General features: G+C 40.9%; 3 protein-coding genes across 3 annotated transcripts; all 3 read left to right on the top strand.

Annotated features, from left to right (window-relative positions):
• Positions 1–2,722: 2,722 nt before the first annotated feature.
• Positions 2,723–8,673, top strand: LOC132264485 (isocitrate dehydrogenase [NADP], mitochondrial-like). The gene is made up of 3 exons (XM_059764710.1): positions 2,723–2,961; positions 7,271–8,175; positions 8,243–8,673. The coding sequence occupies exons 1-3, from the start codon at positions 2,868–2,870 to the stop codon at positions 8,573–8,575; spliced, it is 1,332 nt and encodes a 443-aa protein (XP_059620693.1). The 5' UTR covers positions 2,723–2,867; the 3' UTR covers positions 8,576–8,673.
• Positions 8,674–8,829: 156 nt separating this feature from the next.
• LOC132264484 (RNA-binding protein 34-like) lies at positions 8,830–10,069 on the top strand. The gene is made up of 3 exons (XM_059764708.1): positions 8,830–9,054; positions 9,113–9,876; positions 9,936–10,069. The coding sequence occupies exons 1-3, from the start codon at positions 8,847–8,849 to the stop codon at positions 10,023–10,025; spliced, it is 1,062 nt and encodes a 353-aa protein (XP_059620691.1). The 5' UTR covers positions 8,830–8,846; the 3' UTR covers positions 10,026–10,069.
• A 134-nt stretch (positions 10,070–10,203) lies between these two features.
• LOC132264486 (WD repeat-containing protein 20-like) lies at positions 10,204–12,197 on the top strand (the record flags this gene model as incomplete). Its single annotated transcript, XM_059764711.1, has 2 exons — positions 10,204–10,831; positions 11,976–12,197. Coding segments are annotated over exons 1-2 (543 nt in total), but the record flags the coding sequence as incomplete, so codon positions are not given.
• Positions 12,198–15,124: the final 2,927 nt, after the last annotated feature.

Raw genomic sequence — 15,124 nt, 5'->3', positions numbered from 1 at the left:
TCGCCAAGGGGTGAAGAATTTCCCTCCCAGTGCGGTGGAGATAAAGGCCAGCCACGTTGTGGGAAAGCCCCTCGAAAGAGTCACATGAATTATCACTTTTCTCACGAGTTAGCTCGCCCGTTATCAGTGAATTCCCTCCCAATTTTTCCACCTGATCAATCACCCTCAAATATGGTGTAGAATTGAATAAATTTTCACCAACTCTCTTTGCCTCTCGATGCGTATCTCATCGCCAGTGTACATTTTGGAGCCAATTCACTGATTTATTGACACAAGTAATGATTTACGAAGTGGATTTTTTCTGAGTGGGAACAGGAACGGTGGACAAAAAGCTTCGTGGCGAGTCTGTATTTGTGATGAACAGTGAGACAGAGAGACAGAGACAGGAGAAAAAAACCAATGGCAATTTATTTTTGTCAGAAATTCACGTCTTTTTGCCCGAAAAGACATCGCAAAAGAACTCCACCATGAGAAAACCTGCGAGGAGTTTTTGAGTTTGAGGAGCGAAACATTTTTTTTGTTGTCCACTGATCTTGAATGTTTGAATGTTTTCTTGGGATTCTGAGTCTTGCTTTGCCACATTTTAACCCTAGAAGAGCGAGAGAGATTCAAGGTCTCTTTTGCTTGTGTATATTCATCAACATTTCCATATAAAAAAAACTGCCGTATTTCTGACAAAGATTCTCCAACAAATTTTTCAGAGCTCAAACTGAACGATTAGACGCGTTTGCAAAAATGCTACATAATTTTTCCGAGAAAGTCATTGAGGATCTTTGCGTTTTTGTAATGCTTTGCTTTGCTTTGGGTTAAAAATAGAGCCATAAAGTGTGTCTTATCACTGGAAATTCAATATGTTTTCCTAAACTGTCTCCAGCAAATGTGCAATAATTCCCCGCGCGTCAGCTTTATGATCTTAATTCTTAATGGTGGTGCATAAAAAAACATTCCCGCACAACTCTGAGAAGAAATTGCTCATGGAAAGCAGTTCATTGCGAATTGCCGTAGTAAATATTTACCAAGAGTGGTTGTTTTGCCAACAAACATTATGCAAGAGATGATTATTATTTGCGGGTGGACCAGAACAGACTTTGTGCGTGTAGAAGAAATTGACGCAAGGTCGAATTTTTCACTAAACTGCCAAAATTACACTTTTTTGTCCGACACTAGCCGTTGTCCGCCCGCGAAATTTCATGGATCAGCGCGGAAGATGTATAAATATTTTAAAATGAGGAAAAATTGTTCAAAATAAATTACCAGACACACGCTAATCACGCGATTTTCGCGGCAAAAAGTGCCATATAGAGTGCGACCGAGAGAGATTCGTTGAATTAGTTTCTTTATATGCTAGCTTATCAGCAATATTGCTCTGGGAAGAATGTTTGACTTACTCCACGAAAAATGTGTATTTTTTTTTTTGCGTGGCGTCGGAACTGCGTCAGGTTCTTGGGTGGTTATGTAACAATATTCTCTGGCTGATAAATAGATTATTTAATATTTTCCTCCTCTTGTGCTTATATAATCGACAGCAGTGACGAATGAGGACAAAAAGAATCTCTCAACTGATTTTTGCGAAATTCTCATCTTTTCTTCTTGTTTTGCGATCATTTTCTGCGCGATTTTAGTGTTCGCTTTCAAGGTAAGCCAGCAGAAGAGACTGGATATTATCCACTTAATCAGGACGATGAACTTCTTACAAATGTTTGTTCATCTCGCGATTTCTCAGAACAAACAATCAATGTCATTCCCCAGAGTTCTGAAGAAAGGCGTTTCTCTCCAGCACAAAAACCGTGCATACAAATTCCTAAACAGAATGCTAAACTTCAGTGGAATTATGTCGATATTTTCCATTGATGAAAAACCAGGAAGAGAGAGCGCGACTCTTTTCACTTTCATTGTGCGCAAAAGCTGAATTATACCTACTTTTTCCACCTTTTGGGGGAGAAATTGAAAGTGGACTCAACCAAGAGCTTCACGCGCGTTGTTACATATTTTATGGGAGAATTTTTGGTGGATTTTTTGGGGGGATTGAAAACGGCTTCCCAAACCACATGATTTTTGCGCCATTGAGACGCACAAGAGGTGGCTTTTCTGGTATTTGTGAGAACACGGGACTCGAATTTATTGGAGAATGATTTAGATAAGGGGGTAATCTGTCGAGAGACTATTGCACAATCAGCAATTTTGAGAAATTTCAGTTTTGCTTCTTAAAATGATCCTTTCTCAGTTCTTTATCGATTTTATTTATACACAATTTGCGAAAATTAGGGAGTTATCACACTATATATTGCACAGATTGACGTTTTTGACACTTACCTAGACTTATCGATACGATTTGCGTGCAATTTGTTATCTTTAAATACAATTTTAGAGATTTTTACTATTTTTCCACTAAAATTGTATTTAAAAAAGAAATTTGCACGTAAATCGTGTCGATAAGTGTCGATAATTTCAAAGCGAAAATATTTGATGGCTAAAAATTGTGTTTTAATCGCAGAACTCCAATATTTAGCGACTTTTCATGGACAAAAGTGGTGTAAAATCTCGAATCTCTGCGCGTTTAGGTCTCAACATCCCTGCTGAATGCCCTCTTCTTGCTCTGCTCAAATCCATCGTGCCTCTCTCTTCACTCTCTCGCTCGCGAGCGCGCTTGAGTGTGCGTGAGAGAGACGCTCTCCGGGTGGGGAGCTATCTTTTTGGCCATTTCTCGTTTAGTCTCTTTCCGACCGGCGAAGTGACTGTGTTCTGTGTGTGATATATTGTGGTGTTTCACGATCTGTCAAGCATCTCACGACGGGATTTCCGTTACTACTGCATTTACTACCGTTCATCGTGTGCCCTTTGCATTTCCGTGGCGATTTGTGGTAACAATGGCTCGAGCTCTCACGAAATTCTCCAAGTTCCTCACGCCCAACGCGGCTGCTCTTCCCTGTGGAGCCTCATCGGCATCCACGAGGCGGAATTGTGAGTATCTTTTGGGCGCATTTTGCACGTCATCACGGGGAAATGCGATAAGATTTTTGGGCTCTCTCGCGCCAAAGAGTGGCTTTTTCGGAAGGGGAGTTTAATGTCCTCCGGTGCGGAAGCATCTCGGGAGGGGAAGTAATGCGACGCATTTGGGGTGTTTGTCAAATTTCACAACCATTCAACAGCAATTAAAGCAATCACGTTTTTTTTGCACTACATTATTTCTCTTGTTGTGCTATTTTTGCCTTTGTGCTCTCCTTCTCAAACATACCCAGTATTGATATACATTGCTTATCAGCTGCACTCACGGTCCACAGACAGCTCATCATAATATTGTGTCTCTATTTAATTTCTAATGCCAAATGCCGCAACATTTGCATCCTTGAACTCATTCTCCAGAAACCTACCAAGTGCATCCGGAGAGAGCGAGAGAGGAAATGCGTAGTGGCGGGAAAGAGTCTCATTGATCGAGAGTCATTGTGAGAAGATTAATTGTTATTTTCTGCATATCTTTCGCAACAACGCACAGATGTTGGAATTGAGAGATGCAAAATATTAATGTCTCTGTCCTTCGGCAGTTGCATTTGGATGTCAAGAACGCGATTTGTGCTCATTTCTTGACTTGAATTCTCATCATGATCAACTCGCATTGACGATGCGCGCACGAGGAAGAAAATGTTGGCCTGAATGGCTCTTTTTTTCGCCTGGAAAACGAGTTCTTTTTCGGACATTAAAAATGCCCTGAAAAGACGTCTCTTTGGTCAAAAATGCATCTCACGAATTGGCTTCACGTGTTTCGCTGTTTTTGGGGTTGTTCACCTCTTCAGACTGAGAATCACGGTGTGCTGAAAATGCCCTCAGCCCAGATGATTCCATCGAATTGCCAGAGCCTCGCGGGAGCCCTTTATCGCCCCTCCTTCTTCCGCGTGTTGAGACACACACTCTTTGTTCTCTCTGGCGAGAATTCCTTCAGCGGCGGAATGTGTGTGACAGAGAGAAAGGCTTTATTCCGTCCTCATGATGGATTGTTGAGTACTAAAACACTGTGCCGGCTAACAATTTGTGTATAAGTTTAATTAAGACGCCCACATGGTGTCAACTTTCATCACGATCATCATCACGGAATTTCTGCGATGTGTTTTGTCGCTGAAGAGACGCCAAGAGTTGGAAATTTTCCTAGATTAAGAAAGGGTGAGGAGAAAACGATTAACTTTTGGCTCCTTTGGCAAATTACCCAATGCAAGAATGGTTGAAATTACCCTAAGAAACCTTCCAAGAAATCATGCAATTGAAGTTCAGACAAACCAATCTATGATAATTCTTATGCCTCAACTCTGATAAACCCATAATAGAGTAAGTAGGATTTCCTTTTAATTTTTTCGTCCTCCAAATCAAATTTTTGTGTGGCTTCTTCATCGCGTCTCTGTCTCGAAATTGAATTTTCTTTAATTGTTCCTTCACGTATGAAGGAAACTTTGTCGCCTCATCAATGGTTTTTCTGCCTGGATTCTCATCATTATCACTGTTCAACATAAGAGTGGCCAAATCGCACTCTTGCCTGTGAAATTTGTAAAATTTACCTGAAAACCATCAAATTCCCCGCCAATTGGTTAATATTGCTCTGTAATAATTATTTTCTGAATTTTTTCAGTTGATTTTATTAGTATTTACTGGATTTTTTTGCTGAAATATGACAAAATTAAGAGAAAACTAAAAATATAACCTTCCAAAGTCGATTTTAATAATAATTTGATTACATTTTATCCAAACAAGTTTTAAAAAAATAATTTTTCATATTTGACATAAACTTTTCTATAAAATTTTCAAATTAAAAAGAAAATTATGAAATATGACAAATATTATTTTCCAAAATCTTAATAAATCTATCATTTATATGATCATCTCGAAATTTTTTAACCAATAAAAGAACAGATAAAGAATTTTTCAAAAATACGTAAGACGAAAACTATGATAAATCCAAGGATAAATTGAGTTTTCATGGTTTTCATTTTATCCTTCGATATTGATTTATCTCAAAATGTGCCGTGACTGATATTGATCGACCAGGAGAGAGAGAAATGCTGATGATGTGAAAATTAGAGCATCACAGTTTTCGCTTGGTAAATTGGGCTCTTTTCCCTCAGACAGAATTATTTTCGAGCTGTCGCGGTTGCGGTTGAATGAGCAAACATCTGAGGGCATGAAGAAAAAAGAGTGGCAGAGCAGAAATGTGTCTGTTGAATATTTTATTTAGAGTTTTTATCTGGATTATGTCAGTTGTTCACATTTTTCGAGTGAATATCCAAACGAAGGTCACCTGCGAATTGTAGTGCTGGCAAATTAATGTATATAGTTTGATTTCTTTTATCAAAAACGCTTGCTTAGCTGGCTTTTATAATTACACAGTGTGCCAGTTGATACGATGAAAATTGCCGCTCTGAAATTCTGTTTGGCAAAAATACGTCACGATCACGTATTATTAAGTGATCTGAGTCGAGAGCATGTGATCCGATTTGGTGTCGTGGTTTCATAAAATTTTGTCCATTAAATTGTCGTTTGAGAAAAAAGAGTTGAAAGTTGTCCTGATGATTAGAGATTTTGAAGGATTTCTTTCTACTTGTGAAAAAGAGTTTCTTCTGGAAATTCCCCAAAATTCAATGCGGAAAAATAATAATAATTGCGCGAAGGAAAAAACAGAGACACTTTTTCTTTGGTTGCTGATATAAAATTGTGTGCGACTAAAGGAAAAAAGCGCGTCACGATCAATTATCGTGACCCCGCGTGAGAGTGTCGTAAATTTGAAATTGTAGCAATTTTTATCATGGTTGTATTCGTGCAATTGACAAATTGATAGGGCTGTGATGTTCATTCAGTTGAAAATTGCCAACACTTCTTTGCGCAAATATCACTGATCGCGAGAGTTGAATACAGAAAAAAAACAAGTCGCCAAACCACTTGTGAGTGATAATTAACATTTTTCCAAGTGAGAAAGAACACAAGTCAATGTGAGATGTCATTTCAATGCCTTTAAGACTTTTCTTCTCACTCTGAGACGAATGATGATGAGTTCAAGTTCGCAATTTTCACGGCAATGTTTTGCCTATTTATCGTACAAATTATTATTACAAGTTTCATTTGGAATTTCATTAAAAGTCTGCATAGCAAATTCCTCATTACTTTTGCAAATAAAATCAATTTTATTCAGTCTGAAAAACTACAATTAATAGTGAGTTTAATATTGAAATGAAGTGTAATTAGTGTCCAATAAAATTGCACATAAGAGCTGAATTATTTATTTTTGTGGCATTGAAATGTTATTTTCCATCATCCTAGTTCTTGGAATTTAATAAATTTGATGCATTTTTTGTTAAAGAATTGAAATATTCAGTGGGAAGAAATTGAATTTGATTTTCTGCAGCGAGATTATGCTAAAATTGCCCTATTTTTTCGGTATCGTTTTAGAAGATCGTTAATCGACTCTGTATTCATATTAATTAATGAAGCAAATAACGCGAAATATCGCAAACGATCTCTAATTAAGCTCTTCGTGGCTATTAAAGTACATTTTACTGTAATTTTAATGGAAATTAAACGAATTTTTACACAAAAATGAAGCAAATGACAGCTGGAGTTGACAGTTTTCGCACTTTGCACACTTTTTACGGCATTTCTTCACGCAAATTTGCCATTAATGTGTTGTTTACAGTCTTTTTCTCACTCTCGACGGGATATTTTTCCTGCAAATTGCATGAAAAGTGAGAAACATAACCTCTAAATTGTCTCTTTGTGAATTTTCTTGATTTTCTTGCTCAATCAATCTTGTTGAACGATTCTGAGCTTTGAATTGTGCTTCAGAACACTTGAATTTGCCACATGCTCGATGACGTGTGATGGCATTGCCCCAAATTAAATTCTCTACGCAGGAGGAAAACTCATTGATAAACTCACAAATGTTGGAAAATCGCACAGTTTTCTGAACACTCTTTCGCTTTTCATCAATCTCCAAGTCCAATGTAAAAGGAAGATAAATGCGATCTTGGCTGACGTCAGGCACTTATGCTGTGTAAATTTGCTGAAGTTGATCAAGCGCCGCGAGAGTCCAGAGAAGTAAAATTAGAATATTTTGGGTTGAAATTGAGGAACAAGTTTCTCTCTTCGCACACGCACATTTTTTGGGAGACTCGCGAGATCGCGTCACACGCGAAGATAAAACACATTTTCACGGTCAAATCTTATGAAATGGATCAACACAGAGACGCGGAAGGAGAGATGGTGTGGAAATTAACCCTTCACTGGTTGATTGCAGATGCTTCGGGAGCGAGAATTCAGGCGGTGAAGCCTGTGGTGGAGATGGACGGCGATGAGATGACCAGAATCATTTGGCATTTCATCAAGGAGAAGCTCATCTTCCCGTACGTGAAGATTGAGTGTCTGTACTACGATCTGGGGCTTCCCTATCGCGACCAGACGGACGATCAGGTGACCATCGATGCCGCCCATGCGATCCAGAAGCACAACGTGGGCATCAAGTGTGCCACAATCACGCCAGATGAGCAGCGCGTGGAGGAGTTCAAGCTGAAGAAGATGTGGCTGAGTCCCAACGGCACGATCAGGAACATCCTGGGCGGCACGGTGTTCCGCGAGCCGATCCTCTGCAAGAACATTCCGCGCCTGGTGCCGGGCTGGACGAAGCCCATCGTGATCGGTCGCCACGCGCACGGTGATCAGTACAAGGCCAAGGATCTGGTGCTGACGGAGCCTGGACGTCTGGAGCTGGTCTTCACGTCCAGCAGCGGCAAGGTGACGAAGGAGGAGGTGTTCAACTTCAAGGCCGGCGGCGTGGCCATGGGCATGTACAACACGGACGAGAGCATCCGCGCCTTCGCGCACTCCTCCTTCCAGGTGGCGCTGCAGAAGAAGTGGCCGCTGTACATGAGCACGAAGAACACCATCCTGAAGCGCTATGACGGCCGCTTCAAGGACATCTTCCAGGAGATCTTCGACAGCGAGTACAAGAAGCAGTTCGACGACGCGAAGATCTGGTATGAGCATCGCCTCATCGACGACATGGTGGCGCAGGGACTTAAGTCTTCCGGAGGCTTCGTGTGGGCGTGCAAGAATTACGACGGCGACGTGCAGTCGGACGTCGTGGCTCAGGGATACGGCTCGCTCGGCATGATGACCTCCGTCCTCATGTGTCCCGACGGAAAGGTGAGCAATTCCTTCGTTTTCCTGCCCTAAAACGCGCTCATAATGCAATTTCCTTTTCTTCTCGCAGACAATTGAATCCGAGGCCGCTCACGGCACCGTGACACGTCACTATCGCCAGCATCAGAAGGGCCAGCCCACCTCCACGAATCCCGTGGCGTCGATCTTCGCGTGGACGCGCGGCCTGGAGCATCGCGCCAAGCTGGACGGCACGCCGGAGTTGGCCAAGTTCGCCCTGGCGCTGGAGCAATCGTGCGTGGACTGCGTGGAGTCGGGCAAGATGACCAAAGACTTAGCCGGCTGCATTCACGGACTGCCCAATGTGAAGGAGGGCATGTACCTCAACACTGAGGACTTCCTGGCCGCAATTGCGGAGCAGCTGGAGAAGACAATGAGGAAGTAAAGCACTTCATCCGTAACTGAATTTTACACAGTTCACACACACACACACACACCGAGATTAATGTAAATTAATTGAATACATTTTTAATTTCCCCCATATTTGAGTGATTTTGGTTTCTATGGGTTTTTTGGCGGGAGATTTTGGAACACTTTGCGAGTTCAGCGCCCCCTGTGGGACTTTGCGAGATGACCTGAAGCGACTGCAGCGCTGTTGGTGACTGGGTGATGAAATGAAGATGTAAACACATGAAAACATAACCTGAAAAAGCAGCATGGCGAAAACATCGGGAAAGGAGGCAAAAGAGCAGAAAAATGTGGTGAAGAAGGTGAAGAAAGTGAAAAAAGTGAAGAAATCTGAGTCGGATGAAGTTGAAAGAGTTGTGGAACCCGTGGAACAAGACATAGATGAAAAAATCCTGGAAGAAAACGATGGAATACTGTCTGACGAGTCAGATGAGGATTCCACGCCACGGAAGAAAGGTAGTGTTTGTGTTGATTTTTACCAATTTCCTGGCACTGATTAATCATTTCCCCACAGACACACCGGCTTATGATCCTTCTGAGGCGAGCAGGACTATTTTCGTCGGGAATCTGCCCACAAACACGAAGAAAAGCCAGATGAAGGCATTCTTCGCGAGCTTTGGAACTGTCAAAACAATTCGTCTGCGGACATTTCATGGCCAGAAGATCCAGAATTGTCGGCAAATCAAGAATCATCCGTGCATCACTGCTTACTTGGTGTTCGACAAGGATGAGGCGGCGATTGGGGCTCAGGAGGCCAGCGGGAAGGTCTTCCGGAAGGCGCACATTCGCGTGATGATGGCTGACGGGAAGAAGAAGTACTTCGATGGGAAGAGGACGATTTTCGTGGGAAATCTGACCTACGCCGTGACTGACGATGATCTGTACGAGATCTTCCAGTCGTGCGGGGAAATTAAGTACGTGCGGACGCTGAGGAGTCCCTTGGGATGCAAGGGAACGGCTTATGTGTGCTTCAAGAACCCAGAATCCGTGGGTTTGGCACTGGAACTGAATCAGACAATGATGAATGATCGACCAATTCGTGTGGAGCGATACAAATCCAAGCCGAAGGCTGTGAAAGGCGCTCCGGAGAAGCAAAAGGGACAAAAGGCGAAACCTGGAGGAAAGAAACTTCCGCAGAAAAAGAGCGGTGGAAAGGCGAAGACGGAATTCCAAGCGAAAAAGAATGTGAAGCGCCTTGAGAAGGGTCCAAAGAGTGTTCAGAAGCAAAAACCAGAAGGAAAGACGACAAAAGGTGCTGAAGTGAAGGGAAAATCTAAGGTGAGAATTGAAATTCTTTCTCAAGGATCAATATTGACTAATCTTCACGTGTGTTGCAGAGAAACAAGAAACATCGCAGTTCCGTGAACATGGGATTGGCCAAGAAGCTCAATCCGAAGCTGAAGAAGCCCAAGAAGGAGAAGAAATAAAGGATTCTAATGATTTTTTAAGGAAATTATCAATTTTTCCCGAGATTCGCACCATTGCGATTTGAAATTGACCACAGTGAAGTGAGGAGAGATTGAGTGTCGGCCAGTCGGACGATGGTGAGAATTGTCCGGCGCTCTTCCATGGGTGGTCCGTGGGATTTCGCTGCGCGCTCCTGATTGGGCGAGAGTCTGACAGTGACAGTGTGAGCAGGAGTTTTTTGATGGCAAATTTTGGGATTTTGTAGATTTTCACGGGATTTTCAGCACTGTGCAGTGCGTGATCGGGTCAATTGGGCAGTATGCCTCGTGCAGGAGCAGCAGGAATGCCCTGAGGCAGTGTGCAGGGACGTGCAAAGACAGTGATTTTTCGCCATTCGTCCGCGCGGAGCATCTCGGGCGCCCCCCTCTCAGCAGGAGGAAAAAGTGGTGTGGCCGCGGGCATCGTGGATGAGCTTGTGGTGTGAAGTGGCCAGCAGTGTGTCGGAATGGCTGTGCAACTGGACCAGAACGGCAAGGATGACCTGAAGACGCAGTTCGTCACGCGGGAGGGCACCTATCGTCTCATGACGCTCTCGGAGTACTCGCGGCCCAATCGCGTCGGCTACACCAGCAACCAGAGCTCCCCGCAGGTGCGCGTCTCCATCGTGTCGCTGCCCAGCCACCAGGCGACGGCGCCGCCCCCGCCGCCCGCCACCGCCAACGGTCAGGAGGCGTCCGGGTACGCCCTGGCGGCGGCCGGAGGCGACCGGATCTGCTACAACTTCGGCAAGGAGCTCTTCGTATACGCCTACCGCGGCGTGAAGAAGGTACTCAGAGCGTCGCGAGCCATTACATAACCCACAACCGCCGCCTCTTGCCACCGTCTCGCCGCCGCTGCGAGATTTGTCATGTGTTTATTGGCACATCCGGATCGGCCAATTGACACACAATGCAGCGCTAATGCGTGCACTGAGGGTCGCCGCTTCCGCCATTCCGCCACTCCAGCCGCTCTGAGCGGCTCGGGGGCGCTCTCGGGGTTTCCCACGACTGTCACGTGGACTCTGAGGGTGATTTCGCTGTCCGGGAGCGCGTCAATTGGCCAGATTTGCCACCTTTTTGCCTCCTTATCAACAGAACTTGATTTGCACTGATTTTTTTGAGCATTTTAAGCACTCCAAGACAGTCCAATTGGGCCCTGTTTTCCTCTAAAAATAATATATTGAAGACCTCTTTTGGTATTTTTGTATTTTGGTACAGAAAGATAAGATTTCCATGGAGTGACAAAGAGGCAAACACAGGTGGATAGAATGATATTTTTAGTGTGTGTTAGAAAGATTGTTATCTGTGGAAATGGAAGAAAGCAATCTTTTTTTTTCTTTTAAGAGATTACAAGTCCTCTAATCACAAATATTTAATCTGCACGTGATAATAATATCAATGGAAATAATATTTTTGATGGGTTTTGCAAAAAAGTGCATTTTCATGTCAGATTCTTTTAATTGTTACACAAGACGAAAATAAACCGTCGGAAGTTGGATAGTTTGTCATCTCTTCGCTTTCTCTCTCTCGCTCTCTGTTAATAACAAAACCGCCACAAATGGGGGGTTGACATTGAAAATTCATGATTAGAGGACAGAAGACAATTGAGGGGATATTTTCGTCTCATTAAGAATTCTTACGTGTTTCGTGGGAAAAAAGGTTTTTCCTTGTCAAAAGGGAAGTGCATTTGAGAAGTGAAAATTATTCATGAGACAGAGAATAAGAAGCAATTCACACACACACAATTATCACGCGCTGATCATATTTTCTTAAGCCATAAATATATTTTCTATTGCAATTTATTGCTTTTTTTGTGGAGGACAAATTGAAGAATTGAAGAATTTCAGGTTTTTACACCCGTCAATTGACACAATATTTATTGAACTGAGATTCTAATCCAGTGTCTTGATATTTTGCCTCTGTTTCTTGCAGCAAACGGCGGATCTGAGCAAGCCCATTGATAAGAAACTGTACAAGGGAACCAATCCGAGTTGCCATGATTTCAATTCGACCAACGCGATGGGCGAAGGCGCTCCACTTCTTGTGGGCTTCACCACTGGACAGATTCAGCTAGTTCAGCCGGGCCGTCGAGAGCCGGGAAAATTGTACAACGAGGAGGTAAAAAAGAGAGAGAAAAATCCCATTAGAATGCTTGCACTTTTATTTCTGCGTTTTCCTCCGTTTCTATTGATTTTCTTTTCTTGCCATTCTAACCACGGGAATGCGGGATGGAAAATGTATTCCTTCGTCTTTTCTGTCTTGTTACAAGAGTGCGGAGAAACTTTCTCTCCTCTATAATAATGCTTTTTGGTTTATTGTTTTGGGATGAATCATTGGTTTTTCTGTCTCTTCATTTTGGGGGGATTTTTCATTGTGGTTTCTCGATGAAGAGGTGCCAATTTTCACTCGTAACGAAACTATGGAATGATTTTTATAGTTAGTGATCAATTAATCTATAGTGCCGAAGAGGGAGAGAAAGAGAGAGAGAGAGAAGTGACATGGAAAACCATTTCAAATTTTATATTTTATCACCTCTTCTCGGAGCTTCTCTATAAAATAATCGAGTGATGTTGGAAGACACTTGCTTCGCGCGCTGATCTCTCTTCGTGTCATTTTACACACAAACACACACGAGTTTCTTTCAAGGGAAGAGAGAGATATAAAAATATTATTTGCCATTTCATTCATGGTGCCCAGAAGCTCTAAAAAGCCTTTCAATTTTTGTAACTCTACACTTTTTATCTAGTCTGTCCATTTTCCATTCACCTTTCAATGCATAACACAACATAAACACCGTCTGGAGAATGTGATTCTAAAGTCTCTCTATAGAATTTCAAGCCGTGCATTGATAATCATACTGAAAATTAGGTGATTTGAAGAAAAACATCTTAAATCACACTTTATACAGATTCGCAAAGTCCAAAAGAACGAGACTTTTGGACTGATTCTCACTGAAACGGAGGAATGTTAAAGATGTTTTAAAGTAATTTAAAACAACCTTTCTGATATTCTGAGTTGCAAATTTCACCAAATTCACCATTTGTGTTGAAAAAAAAATTTGTTTTTCTGATTCTCACATTTGTTAAGCCAATTTATACCGCCTGAATGTGTAATTTTAACCTTTCAGAGGTTGTTTTATTGAGTGACAAATTGAAAAGTGCAGAATAACTTGCAAAGATTGATTAATTTGTTATTGTGGTTCTAAATTTCAAGCATGAACATGAATTTATGTTTACAGTTAATTCTTTTTATCCCTTAAATTTTGTTAATTTTGGCAAATTTCATAAATTTTCTTCTCTTACACATTGTGGAATGGCTTAAGAACTCTAAAACACTGTTTTAGTGAGAATAGCAAAAGATATTTTTCCTTATTCATTTCGTATGTTAAACTTTTACATGTTTAAAGTTTAAAATTCCAGTGTTTGACTGAGAATTGCTCTATTAGTTTGGTTTTAGCGAGAACTTTAACATTTTCGGACTGTTTAACATACAAAACTATCCAATGTCTTAAAAATTCTATCATTACTGTAATTTTGTATTAGTTTAAAGTTGATTAGTAGAAGTCTAAAGTAGCTCATGTGATGAGAAAGTGCAGCTGAAATGAAAGATCAGTGATTGAACTTGAAAACTTGTGAATTGATAATTCAATTTGATGAATGAAAAGTGGAAACTCTCAATTCACCATTGCAGATTTTGTAGTGGAAGAGAGAAAAACCGGGATTTAATGTGAGGAAATTCTCTGCACTGAGCTTAAGAAGAGTCTAGAATAGAATTGTGGCGGCACTCAATCAATTAATGGGCACAAATTCTAATTGCTTTTAATTAAAAACAAACAACACACTTCCTCTCTTTCTCCCTCACTCTCTGAACATTGTGATAAAGAATGTGAAAATGCGAAACTGTCGCGTGATGATGAGTCAAATTTTCCATTCATCATGATGCACTTCGAGAGTCGCTTTTGATGAATGTGCATTGCGAATAATGAGAAAGAAAAAACGGAAGGAGGAAAATATTCTCTGGTAATTTTGATCAATTTTTCTCTTCACAAAACATGTTTCTGTCTCAATATCTTCAGAAGGAATTAAAATAATTGTGATTAGAGAATATCTTCTATCATTTCTCTCTCTTTCTTTCTCTTTTTCTGCACTCAATTTCTTGCTGATTCTTCGCTATCATAATTGTTCAGAGGAGGAATTTTTTCCTTTGATGTTTGGTGGTAAAATTGATTAATTTGCCATTCGCAACAAGCGAGAATTTTAATTAATATTCATATGATAATTTATGAAATAATTTCTTTACATCAATTTTTTTTACGACAATCAATTGTGTTTGTGTGAGTGTGAATAAAAGAGAATAAAAGTGTTTGACAAACGAGGAGGAGAAGGAGAAAGAGAGGAAAAGGAATTTACTATTTGGATTGTGTTTTAAATTATTCTCGCGGGAGTTGAATGGCTGTAATGTTATATAACGAAATCCTGTGGGGAAACATTAATGCGTAATAGGAAAATTTACATGAAATTTTTAATACAATCCCCAATATGGAAAATGTCTTTTGTGTGTTGTCAGTGCCAAAATTGGTGCTCTATTTTTCCCTCATCTCAATTTTTGGAAGAGTGATAAATGAATTCATGTTCAAAGTCATTATCAGTTGAAAATATACAACAAAAGCCAATAGATTTTACCAGTGAAACATCAAACTTTAATGCTGATAAAACTGCTGGGAATGTAAAATATGTCAGTGTTTAGGGAGAAAGACAGAATAGATTGTTCAAATGAATTTCAATTCATTAAACTCACCACGAATTTATTGAAAGCCACTCATGTTATTTACACTAAACAGTAACATGTGAACGATTCTGGGATAAATAGAATCAAATTAACGCGTTAGATTGTAAGCAATATAATTGAATAATACTCCCAATTAATTACGGATCATTTGTTGACTAATTGCAGTGCAGAGAAATTGATAGTTTTGTGCTGATATTATGATGGAAATTAAACTATTTTTCTTTGTGTGTATTTTTGTGGTTTATCAGGTGATAATTTTGCTGAAATTGTATAATTTAAAAATATCATCATGT

This window comes from Phlebotomus argentipes, unplaced genomic scaffold (assembly GCF_947086385.1).
Source record: "Phlebotomus argentipes unplaced genomic scaffold, Phlebotomus argentipes genome assembly contig_81, whole genome shotgun sequence".
In the NCBI taxonomy this organism is placed as follows: domain Eukaryota; kingdom Metazoa; phylum Arthropoda; class Insecta; order Diptera; family Psychodidae; genus Phlebotomus; species Phlebotomus argentipes.
This window is presented reverse-complemented; position numbering and strand designations above follow the sequence as displayed.

Bases quoted from the DNA above. Each gene is read 5' to 3' on its own strand.
- LOC132264485 (XM_059764710.1), top strand. From the start codon at position 2,868: ATGGCTCGAGCTCTCACGAAATTCTCCAAGTTCCTCACGCCCAACGCG. The intron at 2,962-7,270 runs GTGAGTATCTTT...GGTTGATTGCAG, and splicing joins GGCATCCACGAGGCGGAATT to ATGCTTCGGGAGCGAGAATT. The intron at 8,176-8,242 runs GTGAGCAATTCC...TTCTTCTCGCAG, and splicing joins TCATGTGTCCCGACGGAAAG to ACAATTGAATCCGAGGCCGC.
- LOC132264484 (XM_059764708.1), top strand. From the start codon at position 8,847: ATGGCGAAAACATCGGGAAAGGAGGCAAAAGAGCAGAAAAATGTGGTG. The intron at 9,055-9,112 runs GTAGTGTTTGTG...ATTTCCCCACAG, and splicing joins TTCCACGCCACGGAAGAAAG to ACACACCGGCTTATGATCCT. The intron at 9,877-9,935 runs GTGAGAATTGAA...CGTGTGTTGCAG, and splicing joins AAGTGAAGGGAAAATCTAAG to AGAAACAAGAAACATCGCAG.